The 24,604-nt window shown below is 48.2% G+C and overlaps 2 protein-coding genes across 3 annotated transcripts in view; both read left to right on the forward strand.

Annotated features, from left to right (window-relative positions):
• Positions 1 to 24,604, forward strand: part of LOC115909884 (sodium- and chloride-dependent GABA transporter 2) — a 32,178-nt gene that overhangs the window by 6,505 nt on the left and 1,069 nt on the right. The window contains exons 3-13 of one of the 2 annotated variants that reach the window (XM_030959610.1): positions 704 to 844; positions 1,348 to 1,432; positions 3,536 to 3,668; positions 7,876 to 8,010; positions 17,094 to 17,197; positions 19,910 to 20,034; positions 20,574 to 20,686; positions 20,833 to 20,970; positions 22,040 to 22,142; positions 22,744 to 22,844; positions 23,896 to 24,066. In XM_030959610.1, coding sequence (XP_030815470.1) covers positions 704 to 844; positions 1,348 to 1,432; positions 3,536 to 3,668; positions 7,876 to 8,010; positions 17,094 to 17,197; positions 19,910 to 20,034; positions 20,574 to 20,686; positions 20,833 to 20,970; positions 22,040 to 22,142; positions 22,744 to 22,844; positions 23,896 to 24,066 — 1,349 coding nt within the window. Of the gene's footprint in view, positions 1 to 703; positions 845 to 1,347; positions 1,437 to 3,535; positions 3,669 to 7,875; positions 8,011 to 17,093; positions 17,198 to 19,909; positions 20,035 to 20,573; positions 20,687 to 20,832; positions 20,971 to 22,039; positions 22,143 to 22,743; positions 22,845 to 23,895; positions 24,067 to 24,604 lie in introns of those variants that run through there. The other variant, XM_030959609.1, reaches the window with a different exon arrangement.
• Positions 22,108 to 24,604, forward strand: part of SLC6A12 (solute carrier family 6 member 12) — a 45,974-nt gene continuing 43,477 nt past the window's right edge. The window contains exons 1-2 of the mRNA XM_030959606.1: positions 22,108 to 22,142; positions 22,744 to 22,844. The gene's annotated coding sequence lies outside the window, so the exon portion shown is untranslated. The remainder of the gene's footprint in view (positions 22,143 to 22,743; positions 22,845 to 24,604) is intronic.

Here is a 24,604-nt window from a genome sequence, read left to right on the forward strand (position 1 = left end):
TTATGAGGAACCTAAAGCACGCTGCTGTTTTTTTTTTTTGAAGTCAATGCTCTGTCGTCTTTCTGAGTTTGCAGGTCATGTAAAACCTTACTGGTGAAGGTGTCAGCTCTCTTAATGAATTGTCACTAGTCAGATCCTCTGTTTCTAGCACAGTTTCATCACAGTTATCCAGCCTCAAGCCACTTTCTTTGATTTCTCTGAAAGTCACAGTTGCCTCCTCATCATGTGCCAAAACCTTTAGATGCTTCTCCGACACCTCCCAGAGAAGGTGTTCAGTGTCAATAAAAGAGCTTCCCAAATAAAAATGAAAAGGGAAAGTGAAAATTACTAAAAAATGAATTTTGTTAGAACAGATGTGACTCAGCAGGTGCCACACCATTGTATGTTTCTGCCCCTTTGGGTGGTGTTCCAACCATAAGCTGCCCAGCATCCCTCCCGTTGCCACCCTTTCACCAGGGAAGGCTGGGGCAGGGCAGCAGGAATAGGGATGCCTGGAGGCCCCTGACTGGATGCCCACTGATGTGGCACAGGGGAATTTGGGGAGGGGATGGTGGCTGTGGTGGCCACCCCACTGACATGGATCTGGCAGAGCACTCAAAACACAGAGCAGCAGGCACAAAGAGTGGGTGAGCAGCTCCCAAAGGGAATCCTGTTCCTGTCCCTGGCACGTGGGTCACCTGCCCTTGGGGCTCACTTTCTGCAGGAATTGGCTACGCCTCACAGGTCATCGTCATACTGCTGAACTTCTACTACATCATTGTCCTGGCCTGGGCCTTGTTTTATCTCTTCAGTTCCTTCACCATTGACCTCCCCTGGGGCAGCTGTGACCACGAGTGGAACACAGGTACGTGTGGAGCCCTCTCCCTGTTCTCCAGCAGATCCCACTGAGGGAAACCTGCTACTGCCCAGGGCCAAGCCTCAGGAGAATGTCTTGTTCCTGTGTGGGTGGGATTTAGGTTTGGGGTGCTGGGTCCCTGCAGTGCTGTTGGCGCTTTTGTGAGAGAGGCTTTGCTGATCTCAGTCTTTGCTAGAGAAGCACCAGTGCTGTGCAGTGGTGACTTGCCTGGTGACTCCTGCTCTGGGCTCCAGAAAACATGGGTGCCCTCCTTCTTGGCATCTTTCAATCATCTTGTTCTGTGTGTTTCTGTGGTTGTTCTTGTTCTGTGGTTCTGTTCAGCCTTTCCATGGAAGGGGTTTCTTTTTGTGCATCCTTGGGACTATAACCCATCCCAGAGTCAATGTCAGGGAGTCTCAATGCTGTGGATGGACAGGGAGGGATTTTTCAGATCCCCTGCTACTGCAGGCATTGCTGCTTACAGTTCTTGTTTCCCTGGGCCTTTCCCACAGAGAACTGCATGGAGCTTCAGAAGGCAAACTCGACCTTCAACGTGACCAGTGAAAACGCCACATCCCCTGTCATTGAGTTCTGGGAGTAAGTAAAGGACAGGCCTGAACACCCCTTCCCTCTCAGATACCATTTCCGTGGGTAAAGGACAAACTGCAGTAGCACATCCCATAAACCCACCCTTGCCAGAAGAGCACACAAAGGGGGAAGCTGAGCAGGTCAGAGAGAAGGCTCTCAGGGGCAGCCCTGTCAGTCAAGGTTATCTTCATTGGTGTTCCTCTGGAGCTGTGTTGGCATGCCTCAGAGCCACCTGATTTTGTCCTTCTCTGATGCTGTGTCCCTGTCCCTCTGGACCTTTTGGCCTTTTTGCTCTCACTGACCTCTTTCCTTTGAATCCCTGCTGCTGTGTGATACCAGCGTGCTCCCAGGAGGCTCTGGCATGGTGGGCAGTGACTTTTGTATGTGCACTGGTCTTATCTCCAAAATAGAAAAAGGAGTGATGCCCTCAGTATAGGGTGACTAATATGCAAGTTAAGCTGAGGAAAAAATCGCAACGAAACGCTAGGGTCAGATAACTTCACACTGAAATTTGGTCCCTTGTGTTCATTGTTTTCTCCCCTTATTAGTTACCCTGGGGTACAGAGTAGCTTTATGTCTATCACAAAGACATAGCTCTGTTGGCTTAGGATCCCTGATGATCCTCAGCTGGCCCAGCTAAGCACTGAGCCCTGGCTGAATGACTGCAGGTGACCCTTCTGCTGCCACTGTGCATTTCCCTCGTGTTTGGATGGATGGAGGGCTCTGTGCCTGCCTACCCTCAGGGGAGGTTGGAGCACACACACAGCACCCCCAGGGCCTCCTCAGCTCAGCACAGGGACACTGCTTTTAAACTCCAAAGTTTTAGAACTCTTTTTTGTCCCCTGTCCTCTCCCTCTGCCTGTTGCTCACAGGTGATTAGATGGTGGCCTGCCTTAGGCTGCTTTTCCTGAGGCTGAACACTGGAAAATTTGTTGTTTCAACCACTGCTGTGACCATCCCTGTGTTACTGGGGAATAAGCAGCATGGGACTGGAAATTTCCACTGTCCATTGCTTCTGTTCCTTTTGTTTCCACTGTCTGTAGCATCTGTTCCTGCTGTCCCAGGGCAGGGAGGTGGGAGGCCAGCATTTCTTTGAGGAGCTCTGACCTGACAGTGGGGTGATCACACACTCCACAGGTCTCTTCCCAGTTAGTTCCAGTCCAGTGGCACCCTTTGCACTGGTTAGAGTCCACATCCTCAGAAGCAGGCAAAGAGCAGCATGACAAAGTGTATCTGAGAGTGCACTGTGATTTTTCCAACCCTTCTCCCACTCCCTCAAACTGCCTCAAGGCTGTGGGGCAGGGAGGGCAGCAGTGTGCCTTAGGCAGGGGCTCTCCAGCAGCACCTTGATTTTGGGATAATTGCTGTCTTTTGCAGCAGGGTGGGCACTGCTGGTTGCTGGGCTCCAGTGCTGTGCAATTCCCTCTCAGGCTTGGGTTTCTGGGACTGCACCTTGGGGTTTCACACCCAGGCTCAACTGTGAGGTGTAGGAGATAGAGGAGGATGAGTCCTTATTTTGTAAGTGATGAGGAAGATTTGACACACACATGACATGGGAAGGCTGTTATTAACTGACCTCATTTGTACCAAGGTCCACATAGGCCAGGATTTTATCTCCACAATGGCTGTGAGAGGATGATCTAGGTGGCCTCATCTGACTGTGCAGTGGGGATTATGGTGGTTGTGGTTGGGTCTTAGTCCCAGAATGGGATGCTGTGCTGCCCTGTGTCCTGACGTCAATTATGTGGCTGCCTCAAAAGAGAGAAGTGTGCTATGGAGAAGGGGTTGGACAGCATTGCTTCTTGGGTGATCCTGATGGATTCTGCATGGTAAGTGCAGTGTACCCCTGACTTTGAGGATTGCAGCGTGTCAGAAAAGTAGGTGAACTTTGTGTGTCCCTGTGTGACCTGCCAGGCTGGCAAGATTTTTCACAGAAGAGCACAGCTTAAATTCTCTGAGGCTGTCAGCTCAGACCTCTGAACCTTGTTAGTAAGACAGCTTTTCTCCCCAAAGCCATCAGGCCCCGAGGAGGTGAGAACCAGCATGGTGTTGGGAAAATTAGTGGCCAGCATCAGCGACCCTTGCATGTTTCTTTGCTTCCCCCCAATGCAGGAGGCGAGTGCTGAAGATTTCTGATGGCATCCAGCACCTGGGTGGTCTCCGCTGGGAGCTGGCTCTGTGTCTCCTGCTGGCTTGGATCATCTGTTACTTCTGCATTTGGAAAGGCGTCAAGTCCACGGGCAAGGTGAGTCCTTGGTTCTGGTCAAGCCTCTTGGTCACAGCACTGGTTCTGCTCACCTTTTACAGGTTCAGGGAGGTCCTTGAGGTCCCCTGGCAACCACTGTTTGCATAAGCTGGTGGGAGCCTGTAGGGCTCAATGTGCAGCAGGAGTGTGAGCCAGGCTCTGTGTTTTTGGGTAGGAAAGGATGGGAGCACTGAGGCATCTCAGAGTATTAACTTCCAAGGTGTATATGCCCATCTAGTCCCTCTCCATCCACAGGCTGAGGAGACCCTGCAGTCTTCCTCTGTCTGGGGTGGTTGCATGTTCCCTTCCTTCCCACCACAGCATGAGCAAGCAGCATGTTTCTGCCTCTGCTGGCAACTGCAGCTGGAAAATCTTCAAAATCATTAGATATAAAAAAAGGTAACCATGATGGCCCCAAAGCCCTCTCTGCCTCAGCACTATAGGAGTTGTCTTTTTGTGCTTTCTGTTTGTCCCAACTCTTCCTATAGTTGCTCACGTTCTCCAGCAGTAAAGGTCTCACTTTTCTATCCCACACTAGGCACTACAGAGTTATTTCTTTTAATATTTTGGGGAAAAACTGGTGTTGCTGTCCAGCTCCGTTCCATGCTGTCTGTAACAGAGTGTGCCACTCTGATTTGCACTGACCCCATGCCTTAGTTTCTGCCACTGCCTCCTGACCCCATTCCCAGCTAGCTTTGTCTGGAGCCAGCAAGAACAGATGGAAATGAAAAGGTTTAGCGTATTTCCTAAATGGTGTCTTCTCTGCATGTCTTGAACAAGCCATCATGTGTGATAGGGTGTAAACTTTAGCTGCACCCATTTCTATCAAGTTGATTGCATGGATGTTAGCAGTTTCTCTTGCTTCCAGAATGGTCTGGGATTATGAAACGTGACAGGGAAATCAAGCAGCTTGCAGGGGATGATATTTTCTGGTTTCCATGGAGTAAAATTAGAAGAAAAGAGCAATGCTTGCTGTGGTGGCCTGGCAAAAGAAAACAGAGGCAGTCTAATAACAGCAAATATGATATGAAGATACAGCAAATGTAGTGTGGGAAGTCCTGAGAACAAATTCCATCTATTTTAGATACAAGTTCTCAGTCAACTGCAAGTGATTTTTAGCAAAAAGTGCTAGTGATGGTGAGATCCTGAGAACAGAAACCTTCTTTCATTGAAGTAAGGATAGGTTTATCAATCCTCCACATATTTCATAATCGGACTAAAATGATGGCTGTAGGAATATAACCCCACTGCAATAGAAATATTCCTTAATTCTGAGGATTTGCCTGTGGAGGGTCAACACCCCGGGCTGAAATCACCCTACTCAATCCAGCAGTGGTTCTCATCCTCCTGCACAGGGACTGCCTGACCCCAGGAGCACTCCCACAGGCAGGAGGTTGTCACAGATGGAACCACTTTGCTGAGGCATGTGGATCAGATTCAAATAAAACCCTGGATGTTGTTGACCAGCATGTGACAGAACGATCACACTGATCCCGGCAAGGTTCCTAGTGATGTAAGTGCTAACAATGCCCAAAAAATAAAAAATATTGGGTCTGAGCCAAGCACTGAGTAATATCTCATTGGATCCAGATGTTCTTATTGTTAGAAGTTTGGCAATATTAATCCAGCAAAGCATTCTCCGAATTCAGGTCTCGGTGGAGGTGTGAGTGGCTGTGGAGTGAAAAGCTTAACACAGTAATTCACACAGGCTGTAAAGCACATTTTGGATGTTACCAAAATATGAATCCAAATAATATGCCAGAAAACTACCAGTTTGTATCCTGAGCTCCTAAAACTGATGTTATTTAGAGATTAAGCCAATGTGCAACCTGGCATCCTGGAAGAATGTGCACTAAGGTTCAAAGACTATGAGTTGTTTTTATGATTTTTGTTTTTAATCTTGCTTTCACTGGCTGATAGACTTGCATCCCATTATTTCCTGAAGGAAGACTTTGGTTGTATGGTGAATACAGTGATGATGGTTAAACTTGCAGGACCTGCAGATTTGATTTACTGTCACTGTACAGCTCTAAATCAGAGGCTCCTTGAAAATTTGAGACTATGGGGAATTTACTTGTCGAAGGATCCTGTCCTTGGTTTCTACAGTGTTAGGGATGAACCTGCTTCAGGTATCTCAGGCAATCCAGAGCCTCAGCAAGGAGATATTTTTCACTGATCTCTGTGTCAGTGTTATCCAAGACTGCTGAGATACACAGAGCAGGGCACATGAAATGCACAGACAGAGATGATAGTCTAGTATTGGTTTTTTTCAGGGATGGGATATCTTTCAAATCCTGCCCTACAATACAAAACTGAATGACTGGAGGATGTGTGTCCTGACTTAGGGGAGGACTCACAGAATTAGGTGCTTTGGCATTGCTTTATTCAGATGGAGTCTATCAGAGTGGTTCTAGAAAACAAAATCTCATTTTGAATTACTGCTCAGATCATAAAGATTACCCTGGAGCAGAGCAGCAGTGGTCATACTGTCCAGGGAAATCACATGCCTGTTCTCAGTAGGATGTCCCCTAATGCAGACATCACCAAAGATGAGTCACAGCCTGTGACTCTCACTATGAGATGGTGGGCTTTGGGATTTTAAAGCAACTTATTCTGGATGGATGGGCAGGTGTGAGAAATGGGTTACTTCACATCATTACATTTTGCACTTTCTCCAGAGATGAGCTCTCCAGTGCACAACTGCCAGAGCTGAGAAAAGAGCTGTAGGGTAGTGTTCAGGTGAAGCATGCTGATGCAAGTCCTTGCTCAGCATGTCCACACAGGAAAAAATCCTGAAGAAGTAACATTTCTTTTTTTGGCTTAGCATCATAATGAACATCTTCTTCTCAAGGTGGCAAATAATTCTTTAAGGTGTGGAAGTAATGCAAAAGGATTAATCACATTACTTGAATTGTTGAGGAGGTTGCATGAGCTCTCAATATCAGTTTGTGTGGGAAATAGAGTGCAATGTGGTGTCATTGTGTCACTGTCATGCTACAGCAGTTAGCCTGAACAGTCCTGAAAGTACCCTGGTAGTCCCCAAACTGAGTGTCACATTTACCAGAGGTAGAGAAGTCCCTGAAAGGATTATCTGATACTGGTTTTCCCCAAGGGATGTAGCTCCTTTGCTAGAGGAAAGTGGTTTTAACCCTACCTGAGTGTGTCTGCAACGCTCATGGGGCTAGTGACACAAAAAGCAAGAGGACATGTGTTCAAATATCAATGCAGGGTGCATCAAGGCAGGGAATAAAGAGCCTTGATTCCATGATTCAGAAGGCTGAACAAATGCTTTATTAAGCTATATTATAATACACTATATTATACTATACTAAACTAAAGCTATACTAAAGAAAAACCCGTGACCCTTTCAGACAGTCAAGACACAGCTTTGACCTAATTGGTCAATCAATCCACACAACCATCAGCAGAGTCCAATTAACAAATCCCCTTTGGTAAACAATCTCCATAACACATTCCACATGTGCCAAACAACAGGAGCAGCGAGTGGAGATAAGAATTGTTTTCTCTGAGCTTTCTCACTGCCTTCCCCAGGAAAAACCCTGGGAGAGAGAATTATGTCTCTCTCTGTTCAAAGAGTATGTGAATACCACATTTTGGGTCTGCATCCTTAGTGGCAGTTCTGAGATTTGCAGCCCTGCTCTGCCTGAAATGCCCATGATGAGGCCACTGCAGTGGGAAGGGCTGGGCACACCCCCTTTGCCAGTCCCAGCTCTGAGCTGGGGACCCCCAGCATTGTCCTTGGTGGTCCTTCTGTGGCAATCATGTTTCAAGGCACACTCTTCACCCTTGCCACTAAATGCTGTGGAGAAGAGACTGCGTGTCACTCAGACTTTATTTGGAGTAGGGGTGTGAAGATGGATACTGAGGGCAGCTCCTTCCCTGATGCATGTAGATATTACACCACTGGCTTCAGAAGACCCACTCTGGCTCCAACCTGTTGACAGCCTGGCTCGGGGTCTGGATTGCTCTAGGACTAGAAAGATTTTCTCTGGCTCCAGACATGCAATGGCATGTCATACATTTCCTGCATTTAAATGTGTTTCTTTCTCCTGCAGGAGACAGCAAGGTGCTCAGTAAAGCAGCCTGACCTGTTCCCAGCCCAAGGATCAGTGCTGTGCTGCTGGCTGGCACTGTGTGCTCTGGCCCATGCTGGTCTCTCACACTTGTCCCTTCCTGCTCCTCCCAGGTGGTATATTTCACTGCCACGTTCCCATACGTCATGCTGATTGTTCTGCTGATCAGGGGAGTCTCCTTACCTGGGGCAGCCCAGGGAATCCTCTTTTACCTTTATCCAGACATCAGTCGCCTTGGAGACCCTCAGGTAAGGTGGAGGGGGGGGATGAATGGCGAAGCTGTGCTTGCATGGATTCCTCTGGCAGACCTCACTCTCCCCTTTTTGTTTTTCTACTCTCTTCCTTCCAATTTCTAGTTTCTGATCCCTCTTTTGCCCCTCCATGGCTGTAAGGCAGAGCTGTGATATTGGTGTCTTTTCTGATAGTCCCTGCTCTCTTGCCCTCCAGGGCTGTTTTCCTGTTGGAGTTGAGTCTGAATTGCTCAGGGGTATGGGCAGTAGGATTTAATCCTTTCTCATTAGTGGTGCAAGCTGTCCCTCCCTTTCCTGAGGAGGCTTCTCTGCTGTGGAGCCTGACAGTGCATGGGGTGCCCCTTTGCATTGTGCTGTGAGCTTGTGGGGATGAGCCCCACTCCTGGCACATTTGCTCCATCTTCCTTGGGAAGCATGCTGGGTGCATGGATGGTGGAGCCATGGCATGGTGCAGCAGCAGTCCCTGGGACCTGGCTGCCTTTCTCTCCTTCTCATCCCTGGTGAGAAATTCCTGCCTGTTTGACAGGAGGGTCAACGCCCGACTGCTGCTTTTAATCTCTTTGGGACAAGTTCTTCCATGTTAAATCCTGGCTCCAGCTGAGCTACTGTACCAGCCTTTGTGTGAAGGTGTTTCCAAAGGAGATTAAAGGGTGCCTGCCTGGAAAATAGGCCAGCAAAACCCTTGGTAACCCTATTAACTCTTTCTGGTCTAGCAGCATGCTGCCTCAGTTATTACTTTTGCAAATAGGAACATAAGGGCTTGTGGATGTATGGCAGGAGGTGGGTAGGACAGCTGCTCCATCAGCATGGAGGTCCAGAAAAGCATGGAAGGGTGAGAACAGGTCTGTGTTTGCTGTGACTGTGTCTCTGTTTGCACTGATGAGGTGCAAGAGGCTTCTGAAATGAAAGAATATTTTTGAGTGGTGCTCCTTCTCTCATGAAAAGTCCTGTTGTTACTGTGGCTGTGCTGCCCAGGGGACTGAACTGAGCCACCTCAGGCGTGACATGGCTGGTTCTAGCAGTGTCCTCATTAGGTCTGTCCTGGCAAACCTTTTCAATTGCAGCCTGTGCTTTAGAAGCAGATCTTCCTTCCAGCCTAGAAAATGCTGGTGGAAAGGCAGAGTAACCCTTCAAAGTAACAGGATAGCTCTGAACAAGGGGAGGAAAACTCTGATGAACCAAGGGAGGAAAACTTGCTTCTCCCTCTCTGCTCCACATTCCCTGATGAATACTTTATGTCTGAGAGAGAAAAGCAGGATCTGGCAGCAATGGTTGCCTTCCTCTAGCAAGTTTTAAGCATCCTATTGAACCATGTAGCAGGGCTTGAGTCTCCTCTTGTGTCTTCTCATCAGAGAGGGAAGGGCGAGTGTCCCAAGCCCCACATATGTGTGGCTGTGCCCCCCTGTCTCTGTGCAGGGACTGTGGTGTGAGTCCTGCCAGCCCATGGGGAGCAAGCTGATTATAATTAATTTGTGCTCACAGGACAGTGAGCTGTAATTGTTTACCAGCAGTTCTGTACTGCCTTGAAAAATAGAATATTCTTTAGTGCTTGGGAAGGGATTTTGGAAATTTAAAAAAAAAAAGACCTCTCCAATCTAAGCCTTATGAGAAGGCATCTCAAGGGGAGGTTTTACAAAGGGCAAACAATATGCAAGGGGACAAAATCAAAGTTCCTCTAAAGTATATGAAAAACTATGTGAAAAGAGGGGATGAACTATTTATCAGATTCTATCAGGGGAGCAGTGACAGCTGAGATGTGATTAAATGTCAGAATATCAGGCTGGTGTGTGGAAATCATTGCTTTTCACCTGCCAAGTGGCCCTGGACAGAACTGGGAAATCCTGTCTATGAGAGCTCAATTGAGCTGATTGGTAATGGTCTCTTCTGGCTCTGATGTGCCCTAAATCTTCCTGCATCTTCATCTCCTTAATCTGTGAAATGCCTATAATTAAAATGGTAAATGAATTTCAGTTGATAGGTAGATCAGACCATACAGAGAACTGCCAAACCAAGGTGTTGAATAAGGAAGGCCAGTTATGCTCAAATATGAGCAGATAACAGCAAAACCACCAAAGAGATAACCTATTTTGAACTGCATGTCCCCAAACAAAAAAAAAATCTAAAAAACTAGTTCAGAGCTCATTTTTTTAATATGTAGATGATTTAATATTATGATGTTAGCATGTCAGTCATAACTAGGCCCAAAGTATTTTCTCACTCCTCGACTGCATTAGTGTGCTCCAGATGCATCCTGTGTGTTTCACAGTGTGGACCAACAGAGGTTCTTGGGGTTATCCTCCATTTGTACTTTTGATCATTTCACCCTTTGCATTAATTGGTTTTATCAATTGTTTTACTCAGCAGGAAATGCTGGAAATTTATGAATGTGATTAAGGAGAGGGATGCATAGTGGGGTCCACCAGTGAGAAGATGAAATGAGAAGAATTCAGAGCAGAACTAAGATTTAAGTGTGTAAAACTTGTCATTAAAATAATTTTTTCAGGTGCTGTCAGGCTTTCTGTTGATTGAAGCTTTCATATCACTGCCAGTCACTGTTTAGACAGACAGATATAAAGAGAGGATGGGTGGGGCTGATGCAGAAAGGACTGTCTTGTGTGTTTGGGTTTGCTTTAATAGTCTCCTTTCACTCTGGAATCAAGTCTTTGCTAAATTTCCTTAGGTTTAATGCTGTGTGACAATGCAGTTGTTGTGCTCAGAGTTTGGCTCTCTCTGGAAAAGCAGCAAATGTTTCTCAAAGCCTCCCACTCTTATTTTCTTATTGAAATTTCCAGAAAACACCCACCATGCTGTGTTTGCTTGTACTTTATCCTGTGATAAGTTGCTTTCCACCCATCCCAGATGTGCTGAAGGGCCTTGAATTTGGGGGCTGTAACCCAGTTCTGGGGCAGGGAAGCACAGGAGGTGCCAATAGTCAGCAGAGTTGAGCATTTATTTCTGCATATCCTTCCCTAAATCCCTCTCATCTTCTTTCACCTATTTCCCTGATGATTGGTTTTTGGAGTGTTTGCCCCTGCAGATTTCCCTCATGGCTCTTGTTTCCCACCAGACAGGACAGAAAGGGAAGGCAAGAGGAGATGCCCCCAGTTTTTTGGGGGGATCTGCCCAGTCTGCCTGTGGCTGCAGAGGGAGAATGCTGAGGTCATGGTTTGGACCAGGGCAGCTCTGACATCAGTGCTGAGCTGAGGATCAGCCTCTCCAGCCACCACAGGGAGGATGAGAGATATATGCATCCTGCAGGGCCGGGACCCGCTGGGTTAACCATGGGCCCCTGAAGCCATGCTGGGAAGCGGTCAGAGCCCCAAATCCAGGCCCTTCCCGCTGCTGCTCTATGGCCAGCAAACGCTGACGCTTCCCTGTGAGCGGGGAGGGCGACCACAGGCCTCCTAAATATTATTTGTTCCCCGTATTTATTGTTTTCCCAGCAGGGCCGTGTCCTGACCCGGCGTGCCGGGTTCGCGCAGCTTTCCCCTTCGGCGGGCGGGTATTCGCTCGGTGCGGAGCCGCTCCCGCTGTGCCTGTGTGAGGAGGACATGTGCACCGGCAGGGCCCCGACTGTCACCCACAGGGCCCTGCTGGTCCCCACCGCCCCGGCAGAGGGGCTGCGAGCCGGGCACTGCTCCCACATGGCCCCGGGGACAGAGGGCAGGCACCGGGCAGCAGGCAGGGAGAGCTCGGTGCTCCCACAGCCTGCCAGAGGGGCTCGGGGCTGGAATCCTCTGCTCTGCCTTGCTGGAGCAGCGCCTCTCTGTGCGGAGTTCCCTCCGCCTCCTTGCCCCATGCCGGTTCCCAGCCCCGCTGCCACCCGGCCGCGCAGCCCTGCTGAGCCTGATCTCAGCGCTCACATAGCAAGAAGGAATGAAGCTGTCTGTCTGGCAGTCTGTCTGCCCGCAAGCAGCAGGGTGGGGAGGACCATCAAGGCCAGCTTCCCAGGCAGCGAGGAGCGTCCCTTGGAGCACCGCTTGCCCCTTTGCACCTCCCCGGGGCAGGCAGCTGTGTTCCTTGGGACAAGCCACAAACCTGTTTGTGATCTTGTGGTGTTTAAAGTAACCCCAGTGGTGGGAGAGCCCTCCTGAGTGCAAAATGTCCCTCCAGGCCCCCAGGCGTCCTGATGTGTGGGGATAGCATTAGGTCAGTGTTCTCAGGCAGGGCATGGTGGGGGCCTTGAGTCCCGGCAGAGGGAGATTATTTGAGGAACAAAAAGTCCCTGTTCCTCACTCCCGAGGAGAATTTTCCAAGCAGATGGGGTTCTGGGATTGGGAACATGATGCTGGGCAGATGGAACAGGAACACTTTACAAATACCAGTGCCCCATTGCCTGTCTCCTGTCTGCCGGGATGAATGGGCATGGGGGAAGCATTGCCCTGGGCTGTGCGGCAGTGCCTCAGCTCTGTGCAATGTGGGCTGCATCTTTGGGCTGGGGCCTGTGGGCCAGTCCTGAGTGAAGGGGAACATCAGTGTGCTGGTAATTGAGCCCTGGGAGTCTTGCAGTGAAACCTTAGGAGTCACCATCTCCCTTTCCAAGGCAGGGATGTGTTTGTGTGCTGCAGTGGGTGGCTGGTGGGGGGTGCCAGCGCCCCAGGCTGACTCGTGAGCCGTGATGTTGTGAGCAAAAGAAATGCTGCTTCAACTGTAGCTCAAGACTTGGCTGGTTTTTGCTCTGTGCTATGCATTACATCAAGTGTGACCCTCCACACAGCATGTACCCACTCCTTGCTGTGCTGTCTTTGCTTGCTGATGGGGACAGTTCAGTGCTTCTCAGCATGCCACCTATATTTGATGTATGGCATCCACTGGGGTTCAATAACGTTTTGCTTAAAAGTGGTTTTGCTGTTATTATGTAAGTGCTCTGAGAATTTCCTAAGGAAGGACCTGTTTCAGTACTGGGAGCTATTAAATTCCAGTACATGTAATAAAGTGAATATTGCTGAGAAAATTAAGAGACAGAGGAATGGCCATAACCATCTTGAATAACTGCAGCTCAGGTGTAAAGGTTTTGGCTAAAAACAGAATAGGAGGCTATTGCAAATTGGACCAAATGACATGTTCAAAGAATTTGAATTATGAATTAAATAAACTGGATGGCTTAGAAAAACGTAGACAATAATTAAATCAAAATACCCAATCTGCCAATATGCCAGCAAAATCTGAACAGGATAAACTTTACCAGTCTCTTTGGGAGCAGTGGCCAGAGAACAGCAGGATGCTTTTATCTGCAGTGGAAAGAGAGCCCTGCCTGACCCTGCGAGGCCTTTTAGTCAGACTGGTCTGGGAACAGCTGAAAAAACCATTTCTCTGAGTCACTACAGGGAGGGAAATGAGTACAGACAGCAGGCTGGGGAAAAAAGGTTTGAGCTGCTTTTGCTGAAGTGAATGGTCTGTGTGGAGGGATAGAATGTAAGAAAATAAAGATAGTGCAGAAGGCGGTCTCACACCTGAGGAGTTGCAGCTGTACTAATCACCAAAGATTAGGAACAGGCCTGCCCTTAATAGGCCACAGCTGTGTCCAATAAGGAGATGAGTGCTACAAAAGAGTGGCTTAGCTAGGTGAGGAGAGAGTTGGAGTTTGTTGGCTGTGCTGTGAGGAGAGATGGAGTTTGTTGGCTGTGCTGCAAAGAAGTCAGTGCTGCAAGGAGATGCCCATGAGAAATCACCAAGAAGGTATGGAACTTTTGCAGTATGATGACCACAGGTCTGTGCAGCCCCCATGAGCCCCGTGGGGCTGGATGGGCAGTGGTGCTGCTGGAGGAGGCTGGACCCTTTCCACTCCCAGTGACCCCACAGTCCTGGGACTTGCTGCTGCTGCTTGACCCCATCACCAGTGGGTCAGAAGCACACATGGCATCAGTCCTGTGGCAGTCCTTTGATCCTCCAAGAAATCTGGGGGAAGCAGTTGGGAATTGCAAGGAAACTGGGAAGGATGTAGATGTCTCTTGTCTTTGGCCCAGAAGTTGCAGTAACCTTTTAATGCCTGAAATAATGTGCAGGCTGCCTGAGCTGGGGTTCACAGTCATGCTAATGGGATCATAAGCTCTGCAAGTCAAGCTTAGCTTTATTTAAGGTTTCAGCGACAGGCTGCCTTGCTCCAAATGTGAGCATATGCTAAGGCAGGTCCTGTATTCCCTAAAGATATCCCTTTGGGGCTGGACTCCCACACAGCCAGGTGTGCACCCCACAGGTGTGAGACTGGGCAGAGCAGGCAGTGAAGTGAGGAGCCCACAGACCCCATGATGGTCTCTGCTACACAAGTCAGTGTTATCACTGGATTTTAGAAATGAGCCATGTCATAAACCACAGAGTTAATGAAGCTTGGCCTCGTGATATCTGGTTTCCACCATGGCTGGTAAAGCACCAGTTCTTTTCCTGCCTGAGGGGTATTTCTCCTTTGCTTGTGTGATTTATGTGATATTTAACACTGGTTGACTCTTCTTCCCTGTAGCTTTCTGCTCAGTAGGGACCCTGAGTTCCTGTCTTTTTCCCATTCCCTAACTGTTGTGCAATTCATAGGTAATTGATATCCTTGAGGTTTCTGACAACTGTTAAATCTGGTAGAAAAGCATCAACTGAGTCTAATGTTATGACAGGCGTGGGGTAGGCAGTTTAATGGCAAAAGTCTTGTTATCTTGACAAATTGAGCTACAAGAGCTACAAACCCCATGAGAGGGTGTGTTTTGAGCTCAAATTTGATGGAAAACAAGAGCTCTATCAATGAACAGCAAAATAAGAAGCAAACCTAACAAAGCATTTTATTCCAGTCTGTGCAAAGATGTTTAAATTATTGATGCAAAGGTGTCTGCTGCTCCAGCTCACCTTGGTGCCTTGCTGTGCCTAAAATGTAGCTGCAAAATGAAAGCTGTGCCCCTGCTGCCCAAGAGCACACTGACGCTTTAGGAATCAATTTTAAAAAGGGCTTTGATCTATTTCTAATGTCTTTGAACTGAAAAAAATTAATACCTTGCTCTCTAAACCCATCTTCCCATTCATCTCCAAAAAGAGTAAAATACACTGAGGTCAATTACTTTTTTGACTTTCCAGTGCCTCGAATTAGTTGTTGCAGTCCCATCTCATCACCTGTCCCTTCCCATTCTACAAATCAGAGATTGGATCTCACTCCCTGTTTGAAACCTAGAGTCCAGGCTTTCTGTGGACTTAAGGTTGTGGGGTTGAGTGTTAGGCAAGTGGCTTGCAGAACAGTCAGGGCAGTATCACCAAACCTAGCCCTAGCAGTATTTTGCCTTCTATGCCTTCTGGCGTTTGCAGCAGGGGCAGAGGATTTATTCTGTGCATCTGTGCCTAGAGCTAAATCCAGAATTTCTTCTGGGAAAATGGCAGTTAATGGGATTGTAACATGCCTTCATAAGGCTCATCAGCCCAGGAAGGAGAAGAAGTAAATATAAAACAAAACCTGTCACCACATGGTTGTACTTTGGCCGGTATGAAAGAGGAAAGGTAGAACCATGCATTGGTAAAAGTGGCCTGAGCAATGGGGGTGGTTGGGTAGGTGCTGCCCAGCCAACCATTGCCTCAGGACATGAGGTCTTGGCTGACAGATACAGGTGTGATTTGGAGGCATCAAAACCTGTGGAAAGCACTGTGGTGCTTTCCATAGGCTCCTGTTCCTCTCAGAGGGGCTGTGGGGCAAGGCTGCTCTTTGAGGGCTTACTGGCACTGCCCCTCTGGGAGAGGAGAGTGTAGTCAAATGGAGACTTTTCTCATAAAGTTGTCCCAGCAATATTTTATTTCTGCTTTTCTTTAGTCTTGAAAATGTGGCTATGCTTCAGCATTGTTGAATGATTGTCTTATCTCTGTTTTATAAAACCCCTAGGAAAAGAAAAGATCTTAGAGAACAGAGGTTTATTTAATAATCTTTGTCATTGCTTCATTCCCCACTATTGGTTCCTGCTTTTGCTGTAGTCTGCGGTAGGCAGTGACCGTGCCTGAGTTGGTGACTGCACACAGCTAGGCTTTCAGATGAAATTTGGCATTGACAAATGTCAGCCTCAGAGCCCTGGGATGTGTTATTGACAGTGAGAGCAAAGGGCCTCATGGGAATAACAGTGTTTTTGTATGTTCTTTTAGGAGCTGTCTTTTGCAATCAACTCTGTTTATTTCTAGCATTCCTCCCCAGATGAATTTCATTTAAATTTTGGAGTATTTACATTAGGTCTTGGAGGGAAGGGCTACCACAACAAGCTGTATGTACCTGGGCTGGCCAGTTGGAGACTAGGCTTGCCCAAATCAAGTACCCTTTTTCTGGTGGCAGAGGGCTCCTTCAGCTCTCGTGGAAAGTGTTCATCTGGTCTCCTCTTGCTAGAAGGCTCTTGAGTGTCACAGGGTGCTATTGTAAATGCAGGTCCACTGACAAAGGAAGGAATGATGAGGAGGACTCAATCTTATCAGAAGGCTAATTTATTACTTTATTATGCTATATTATATTAAAGAATACTATACTATACTAAAGAATACAGAAAAGATACTTACTGAATGCTAAAAAGATAATGATGAAAACTTGTGACTCTTTTGGGAGTCCTGACAAAGCTTGGCACTGATTGGCCAATGAGTCAAAACAACTCATCCCAGAATCCAATGAAACAATCTCCAAACACGTTCTACATGAGCACGACACAGGAGAAGCAAATGAGATAAGAATTGTTTTTCTTTTCTCTGAGGCTTCTCTTGCTGCTTTTCAGCTTCCCAGGAGAAAAACCCTGGGTGAAGGAATCATGTTCAGGGAATGTGAATGCCACAGGGTGCTGCAGATTTGTCAGAGAAAGAAAGAAAGGTGGTGATGAAGAGCTATATGTGGTTTGGGTGGATGGGGCTCTTGATGTGTCCCTTCCCTTTGGCATGCCTAGCCCCCCTGGGTGCCTCACTGAGTGCTGTAATTCCTGGCACTGCACAACCTGCCTCTAGCAAAGGCTTGCTTCAATGCAGAGTCCTGCTGGCGGTCTGATCCCTGGCCTTTCTGGTGCTTACAGCAGCCTTGGGGCCCTGCCTCTTTCCATCTGTGCAGTGTCTGTGCTGGCCTTGTCTTCTCACCTGTGTTTGCATCTCCCTTGCAGGTCTGGATGGATGCAGGCACTCAAATCTTCTTTTCGTATGCAATTTGTCTGGGATGCCTGACAGCTCTGGGCAGCTATAACAAATACCATAACAACTGCTACAGGTAACTGCTGCCTCAAGCCTTCCCCTCCCTGAACATAAGGGATTTGCTGGAGCCTGCTGGCCTTTGGAAGTGTCATGATTTTTGTTTCTACTCAAGGCATAAGAAAACTCTTTCCAGGTGTTTTCTCCCCAAATCCAGTTCTCTGTGCTTTATACCCAAGGGAGTTGTCTGTCTGTCCCCTCTTCTACACTCTGCAAAGTTAGATCCTCTTCATTAACTTTGTGAGCCCAGCCCACACTACAGCCTCCACTATTACATGGGTGCACAAGCAGCTACAGGGAAAGCAGAACTGTGAGATCTAATGGCTCTCAACTGGGGAAAGGGAGTCCTTTCCCCTTGTGATTTATCTTTCTGTGGTTCATTTGGACCCGGTGACTCTGTCAGTGCTCTGGGTCCCTGTGTGCTATGTCGTATGGTTACATATAAGCCTGCAGATGTGATTTCTGTTTATTGCATGCTGGACTGCAGGAGCAGAAATGGACCAGGTTGCCAGATATAATCAGGCTGCTGAGTTGAAGTGGTCCAGTGAAAATAAACTAGTTTTGCTGTAGGTGTATCCATCCCCAGGGTTAAAAGGCTTGTATGAGAAGAGGCCACCTCTCTCCCCATACTTTCTCTGCTGATTGTGTTGCTCCTGACACTGACTTCTCCTCCCATCTTTTAAATTAAAAATTGTAGTTGTTGCTATCAAAGGTCCAGGGACACCACTGGCTACATGATCCTTGCTTGGCATCTTTCTTCACTTTAGGGGTTAATTTCTGCTGCAGGACTGCTTCTCCAACAACAGAGCTAGGATGCTTGTTTCTTTTCATGTCCCTTCTCTCACATTCAGTTTTGAGAGAAAAAGCTGTAGGAAAAGAAGAGGTAGTGGATCTGTTTCTGGCCTTCAACATGTCCTTGGACTTTAGCCCTTTGCATCCCCAGTCTAATATGTAACATGGAGATGATGACAGGGGCTGCTCAGCAAAAGGGTTGTAAAGACCTTCTGTAACTGCAGCTGGGAGTTGCTGTAGAAAGGGGAGAGACCTCTGTCTGCACATGTTGCTGTGCTTTTACCCTGTGTGCTGTTTGGCTCTTCTAGGAACACCGGTCTTAGTTTTGGTGTCAAAATTTCAACTAGGCTTTCCCAGGCATGGACCCACTTTTAATGAATCAGTCCTGTGCTCTACAGGCTTAGTTTGGATAAGAAGACAGGACCAGGATTTAGCAGGGGAGAAAGACATCAGCATGGTGCCCCACTTTGTTATGCCTGGCCAGGTACTTTGTTATTTCCAGGTCACCTATTCTGGGTGACGTGGAAAAGGATGTGGCAGTAGAAACCATTGTTCGTATGGCAGTGGTCCAAGATGGCATCAAACAGTCTTGACCATTTCTTGTCTCCTGTCACAGCAAGGGAATTCTTCAGGTCTTCCTGGTTCCATTTCAGGTGTAAATCTGCAGAGATCTCTTTGATCTGGCCATCCCCTCATTTTACTCTCTACCATGACACCTCTTCCCACCTTCCAGATAATGGGAGAACACCTTTCAGCCCCTGCCTTTCCAAGGAGGGTTTGACCTGTTATGGATACATCCAGGGGAAAGAGGGAGAAACACCAGGAAGGACGAGGAACTATTTGAAGCATGTGAGAATTTGTATCAAATTACTGAGAATATAATTTGAGTGGAGAGCAGGCACTTTATAGCAACTGGAGAAGTGAGGTTTGGGTTTGGGCTTCCCATTGTGTAGCTGGGATTGGTGGAGTGTGGCCTTCCTTTCCAACTGGGAGATTCATTGAGCCTTAGAAACCAAGTGTAAAGGCAGAGCAATGGTGCTGGGTGCTGTGCAGTCCTTGACAGTGCAAGGAGCTGTGCTTTGGAAGGAGTGATTTGAATTTGTATGATGCAGGGGCTCTGACCTAGTTAACATGCAAGCAGAGGAGCACGAAGCTCCAAAAATGCTATACAATATACAAAAATGCTATATTCTGATACAGAAAAATCACACTGGATTTGCAGAGTAACATTTAATAAAGTCAGAGCAGGCCATGAAATGCCAGAAGGGGTGCATTCAGTTCGGTTCAGAATATCTCAGAATGATGCTGCAAATGTTATTGTTGTCCCCAGGGTTGCAGTCACAAGAGGACTAGGGAGACTCAAGCGTAAAAAGGAATTGGATAGATAAGAGATGTTCAGTTTAAAGTGTTGATGGATGAGAATGAGATGAAACAGAGACAAAAGGGAATAGATCAGAGAAAATAAATGGGATGGCTGTGATTATCTTTTTCTCATAATGCAAAGACCAGAAGGTAACTAGTAGTGCTGAGAATCCAGAAGATTGTAACTGGTCTGAGAAATCTATTAAAGAAAAAAAATGTTCCCTTCTCAGACAAAAATAAACTGTTACATGCTGCTACAGGAGGGACCCGGGGAAAGGCAGGGAAAAGAAAAACAGAAAAAAAACCCCTGGCATTTAGGTGTGTGGGAAGACTATGTCACAAGCAAGGAGGTTAGGTGAGCAATGCATCTTTATGCTGTCCTTGGACAAGGCTTCCATTGGAGGAGTCCTGCTGTGTTGTCCAGCCTGGGGCATCTTTCTGCAGCTCCTGGTGCTGAGTCAAGCTGCAGGTGTGTTGGGAGAGACACAGTGGCTGGGGCAGAAAAGCAGGTGCTGTCCTGGGAGGCTGCCATGAGTTGTGGGTCATAGCTGGCTGATGCTTTTCCCCTTTCTCATAGGGACTGTGTGGCCCTGTGCTTCCTCAACAGTGGCACCAGCTTTGTGGCTGGCTTTGCCATCTTCTCCATCCTGGGCTTCATGGCAGAGGAGCAGGGTGTGCCCATTGCCAACGTGGCTGAGTCAGGTGAGTGAAGACCCTGGTGGGATGGGGCTGTGGGGGTGCTGCCACTTGAGTCCCCAGCCACTGAGAGATGCCTTGCAGCTGCAGATTCCCATCCCTTGCTCTCTGCTTCCAAAAAGCAGGGAGAAATGAATGCACACTCATGAAGGACTGAGATGCAGTAGGTTTGAGCCCAATAAAAGCTGCCTGTAAGGATGAGGGCTGGGGTTAGGCAGCTGCTGTCTCTTGTGAGGAGGGTGCTGAGGTGACTGCATGGCATATCCCCAGGCTTGTGCTGTGCTCCCTGGGCTCAGAGGCTTCTCCTGGCTCCCAGCCCTTGCCACAGTGAAGCAGCCAGAGGTTGCTGTGTCCCCTTACCTCCCTTCCTGCTTCTCCTTCACTGCTCCAGAAGCCTGAGTTTCATGTGCAGCATGGATATTACTGGAGTGAGAGGCTGCATGGCCCCAAGCTGTGCCTTGGCTGGGTGGCTGCCTCGGGCAGGTCTGAACCAGCTGTGCTGTGCTGCTGCTGTGGCATTGCTCTGAAAGCCCTTCTCCCTGCAGGGCCTGGCCTAGCATTCATCGCCTACCCTCGGGCTGTGGTCATGCTGCCCTTCTCCCCACTCTGGGCGTGCTTCTTCTTCCTGATGGTTGTCTTGCTGGGACTGGACAGCCAGGTAAAGCTGCAGGAGCAGAGTGACTCCCTACCAGACAAAAGCCACTGTCTCTTCAGGACAGGCTTCAGCTTGGCTGAGGGGGAGCCAGTGGGGCTGGGAAGCTGGTTAGGATGGGCTTACAGAGGTGGGATCTCTGCTTTTTGCAGTTTGTCTGCGTGGAGAGTCTTGTGACAGCTCTTGTGGACATGTACCCCACCATCTTCCGCAAGAAGAACCGGCGGGAGACCCTCATCCTGGTGGTCTCCATCCTCTCGTATCTGGTTGGCTTGGTGATGCTCACAGAGGTATTTTGGGCTCAGACCACCTGCATGGTACTTGAGAGGACAGAGTGGGACCTAGTGGGTGGTGAGGTCTTACACTGGGGCTGAGAGCTTGCTGCTGAGTCCCATCCTGCTGCCCTGTGCCTGCAGGAGGCTGCCCTGCCCTTCTCATGCCGTTCGTGTTTTCCCTTCCAGCCCTTACCCCTTGTGCCAGTCACAGTCCTGATACTTGTCCTGCCAAGACTGATAGCTAGAGCTCTGGGCAGCCTATGTTTTGGTTATAAATTTATCTTGACACAGACCAAACCTTTGCAGCTGTAGCCTGTTGCACAGGAAGGACCATGCCCTTGTCCTTCTCTTTCTTCCTGAATGGAGCTACAGGAACACTTGCTATAAGGAAACTTGTCAGGCCTCAGGGCACCCTTTATCTATTATACTGATATCCTCTGTATTCCCCTTGTAATTGCCTGGGAGTTAAACTGTTCTTGTTTAAAAGAACTCTGCCTAGCAATATGAGTGTGTGGATTGATGCTGCCAGAATGCTCTTGGCACTTTCTGTTTTCATTTGGGCATAACTTTTGGAAAAGCTGTCTCTGATGTTGTACATGCAACATTGTGCCTGGATTTACCCACAGGCTTGTTTTGGAGGCAGCCCTGCAGACCTGGGCAGTGAAACAGCCAGGCTGCATGCAGTTATTTCCATCTGCAAATTGGGACTTTAAAGTCAATCAGATGGATTGTGTATCTTAAAGGAGGGGTTTCCATCCTCACTTCCAGCTACAAGAGTTGCCTAGGTTTTGTCTTCTCCTAAAACATCCCCAGAATCTCTGGCAGTCAGTTGCCATCTGCTGTGCTGCCCTGCATTGAAATGAAGGGATGCAGACACTCCTGAGAGCAGCAGGGTGGCTGCATGTCTCTGTCAGGCCTTAGGCACAAGGGATGTGCCTTTTCTCTAGGCTAAAACTCTTCCCCAGAGAGGGAGATGCCTCCAGCTCTGGAGGAGATATTGAGTTTGTTTTGTGCTCCGGCTCTAGTTCTTTGCCTGATTCTTCTCCCCTCTCTCTCACCTTGCTGCCCACTTGGGCCTTCCCAGGGTGGGATGTATGTCTTCCAGCTCTTTGATTACTATGCTGCCAGTGGCATGTGCCTGCTCTTTGTGGCCATCTTTGAGACTCTCTGCATCGCCTGGGTCTATGGTGAGTATGAACTTGGGGGGCTCCACAGCTCTGGCCTCTCGCAGTTTTGTCTGGTTCATTCTCAAAATTTTGGTCGGTAGCTTAACTTGGTAGTTGCTTTGTAGTGCAAGGCAGAAGCTAAACCTTTGCTTTGGTGCCCCTGGACTCAACTGGCAGGGACTTCCTCACAGGAACACCCTGAGGGATATCCCCTGCATATTCCTATGCACTCCTGCTTTTGAGACGCTCCTTCCTTGGGGAGTTGGAGCTATCTGAAAAATCTTTCCTCAGCCTGTGTTCAGAGGGCTTGAGACTCAAGCTTTTTGAGAGCCCTGTCTCACAGTCTTGGCAGTCACCAGATATGGGTAAAACCTGGGCTGAGGTCCTAGCCTGGGAGGTGCTGAGGGGCTGGCCCTGCTGACCTACTGAACTGTTCTGGGAGGATAGAAAGTTAGTCCAGGACAAAGACTGAAGCTGACCACACTCCTGAGGAGCTCCTTGACCTGACTCTTGGCTGCACTGAGGCTATTGCACCTGGTGAAGCAGGACCCTGGGCGCGCAGAGCCTGCTGCCCTCCTTCCCTGGTGGCAGTGAGGGATCCCATCCTTGCTGTCTTCTGCAGGTGCTGAGCGTTTCTACGATAACATTGAAGATATGATCGGCTACCGGCCATGGCCCATCATCAAATACTGCTGGCTTTTCATCACCCCGGCAGTTTGCATGGTGAGGACACTCAGGAAAAAGAGCTGTGGGGAGGAAGATGGGCAGAGCTGGGTGCCTCTGAGATACAGACACCTACCTATATGCAGAGGGATGTGCATATATATGGGGGATTATATGGCCTGGACTATGGGGGCCTTTTGTTATTTGTGCTTGTAGCTTTGGAGGCCAGGTGTGGGGCTCAACAATGGGGAGAGGCTCAGCTGTGACAGAGGTGTTTGCTGGTGGGACAAGCTCCTTGATGTCATGACCAGTGTTGTCATTTTGGGTTTTTGTTGTTGAATTGGCTCCTGAGGTATTAGAAAGTTTTTTTCCCAGCTCCATGACTGAAGAAGTCGAGATTTGTTGGTTCTGTTTTTTAAGCTTGCTTATTTTCTCTTATCCATTACATTCCTTCTCTGACCTGCTGAGATCTGTGTGGCAGGTCAGTTTGTGGGACACTGACTGCCCTTAGGGTGATGTTAGCTTTTTATACTAAGAACTACGTGTACTTTATTTACAATAATTTTCCAGTACCTATTACTTATGTTAGACAGTCTGTCTCTATTCTAAACCAATCCAAAAGTGTCACAATCACAGCAGAAGATGGAGGACAAGAAGAAGGAGAAGGGCAGAACATGCCCAGATTCCTCCATCTTGCTTCTTGAACTCCCATTCTAAAATCCCCAAAATTCTACTTTTTCACCCTGTGACAAATTAACTATCATTCTACTCAAACCCTTGTGGCTTGTAAATCTTTACACAAAGTCGGTAATTGTTTCCATGGGCTAAAATCAAAGGCACAGGTGTTTTTGACTCAATGCCACGGTCTCTGAGCCCCCTGCCAGGGTCTCAAGTCACCCAGGGCTGTCAGAGGAATGTCCTGGGTTCTGACATTGCCTGTGAGGGCTGTCCCAGCAAACCCTGTTTAATGATGTCTCCTCTGTTGGTACCCTGAGGTGCTCCTTTTTACCATGAGTCTCTCTGCAGATGCATACTTACCAGGAAGACCTCTCTTTGCTCATGGTGTTGATTTTCTTTCTCTTGTTTTTCTTGGTCTCTTTCACCTTGCCAGGCAACCTTCCTGTTTTCTTTGATCAAATACACCCCGTTGACTTACAACAAGAAGTATGTGTACCCATGGTGGGGAGACACTCTGGGATGGCTGCTGGCCCTCTCCTCCATGGTGTGCATCCCTCTCTGGGTCGTCTACAAACTCTCCACCATCAAAGGCTCGCTCAGAGAGGTGAGGTTGGTGCTCTGGGATCAGGGCATGGACTTTGCTTCTGTGTTGAACTCCAGCCCTGGAGCGGAATCATTTGTGTGTCGCAGGCTGGTTAGGAAGGAGCACAGAAGAAATCAATTAAATGAGTTAATTGCTATAACAGACCTGTTAAGTACCACCAGGAAAAAGGTCATTAGATGGAGAGGATAAAGATGATCTCCATGCTGCCCTTAATTGAGGCTTGAGGACTTGCTCTGAGAAAGCTCCAGATCCCCTGAGCATTATGGTCAGCTGAGTTCACCAGTCTGTGCTGAGGCCATAGAGTTGGAATGGAGGGAATCACTGGGAATTTGGAGTTCCCCATCAGTCTTAGTGCTCTTGGGTCCGTCCTGCTTCCAGAGTGATGCATTGTTGGTTGCCCTGTAACACATTGGGGAGGCAGGGAGCTGGCAAACCAGGCCTTGCTCCAGATGAGCATCCTATCCCTGCCACAGTTCATGATTTCAGGGTGAGGTTTCACAAACAGTCCTGAACCCCCAGGATCCTTCTCATTTCCTGC

The sequence above is a fragment of the Camarhynchus parvulus genome, chromosome 1A, assembly GCF_901933205.1.
Source record: "Camarhynchus parvulus chromosome 1A, STF_HiC, whole genome shotgun sequence".
NCBI classification, from domain to species: domain Eukaryota; kingdom Metazoa; phylum Chordata; class Aves; order Passeriformes; family Thraupidae; genus Camarhynchus; species Camarhynchus parvulus.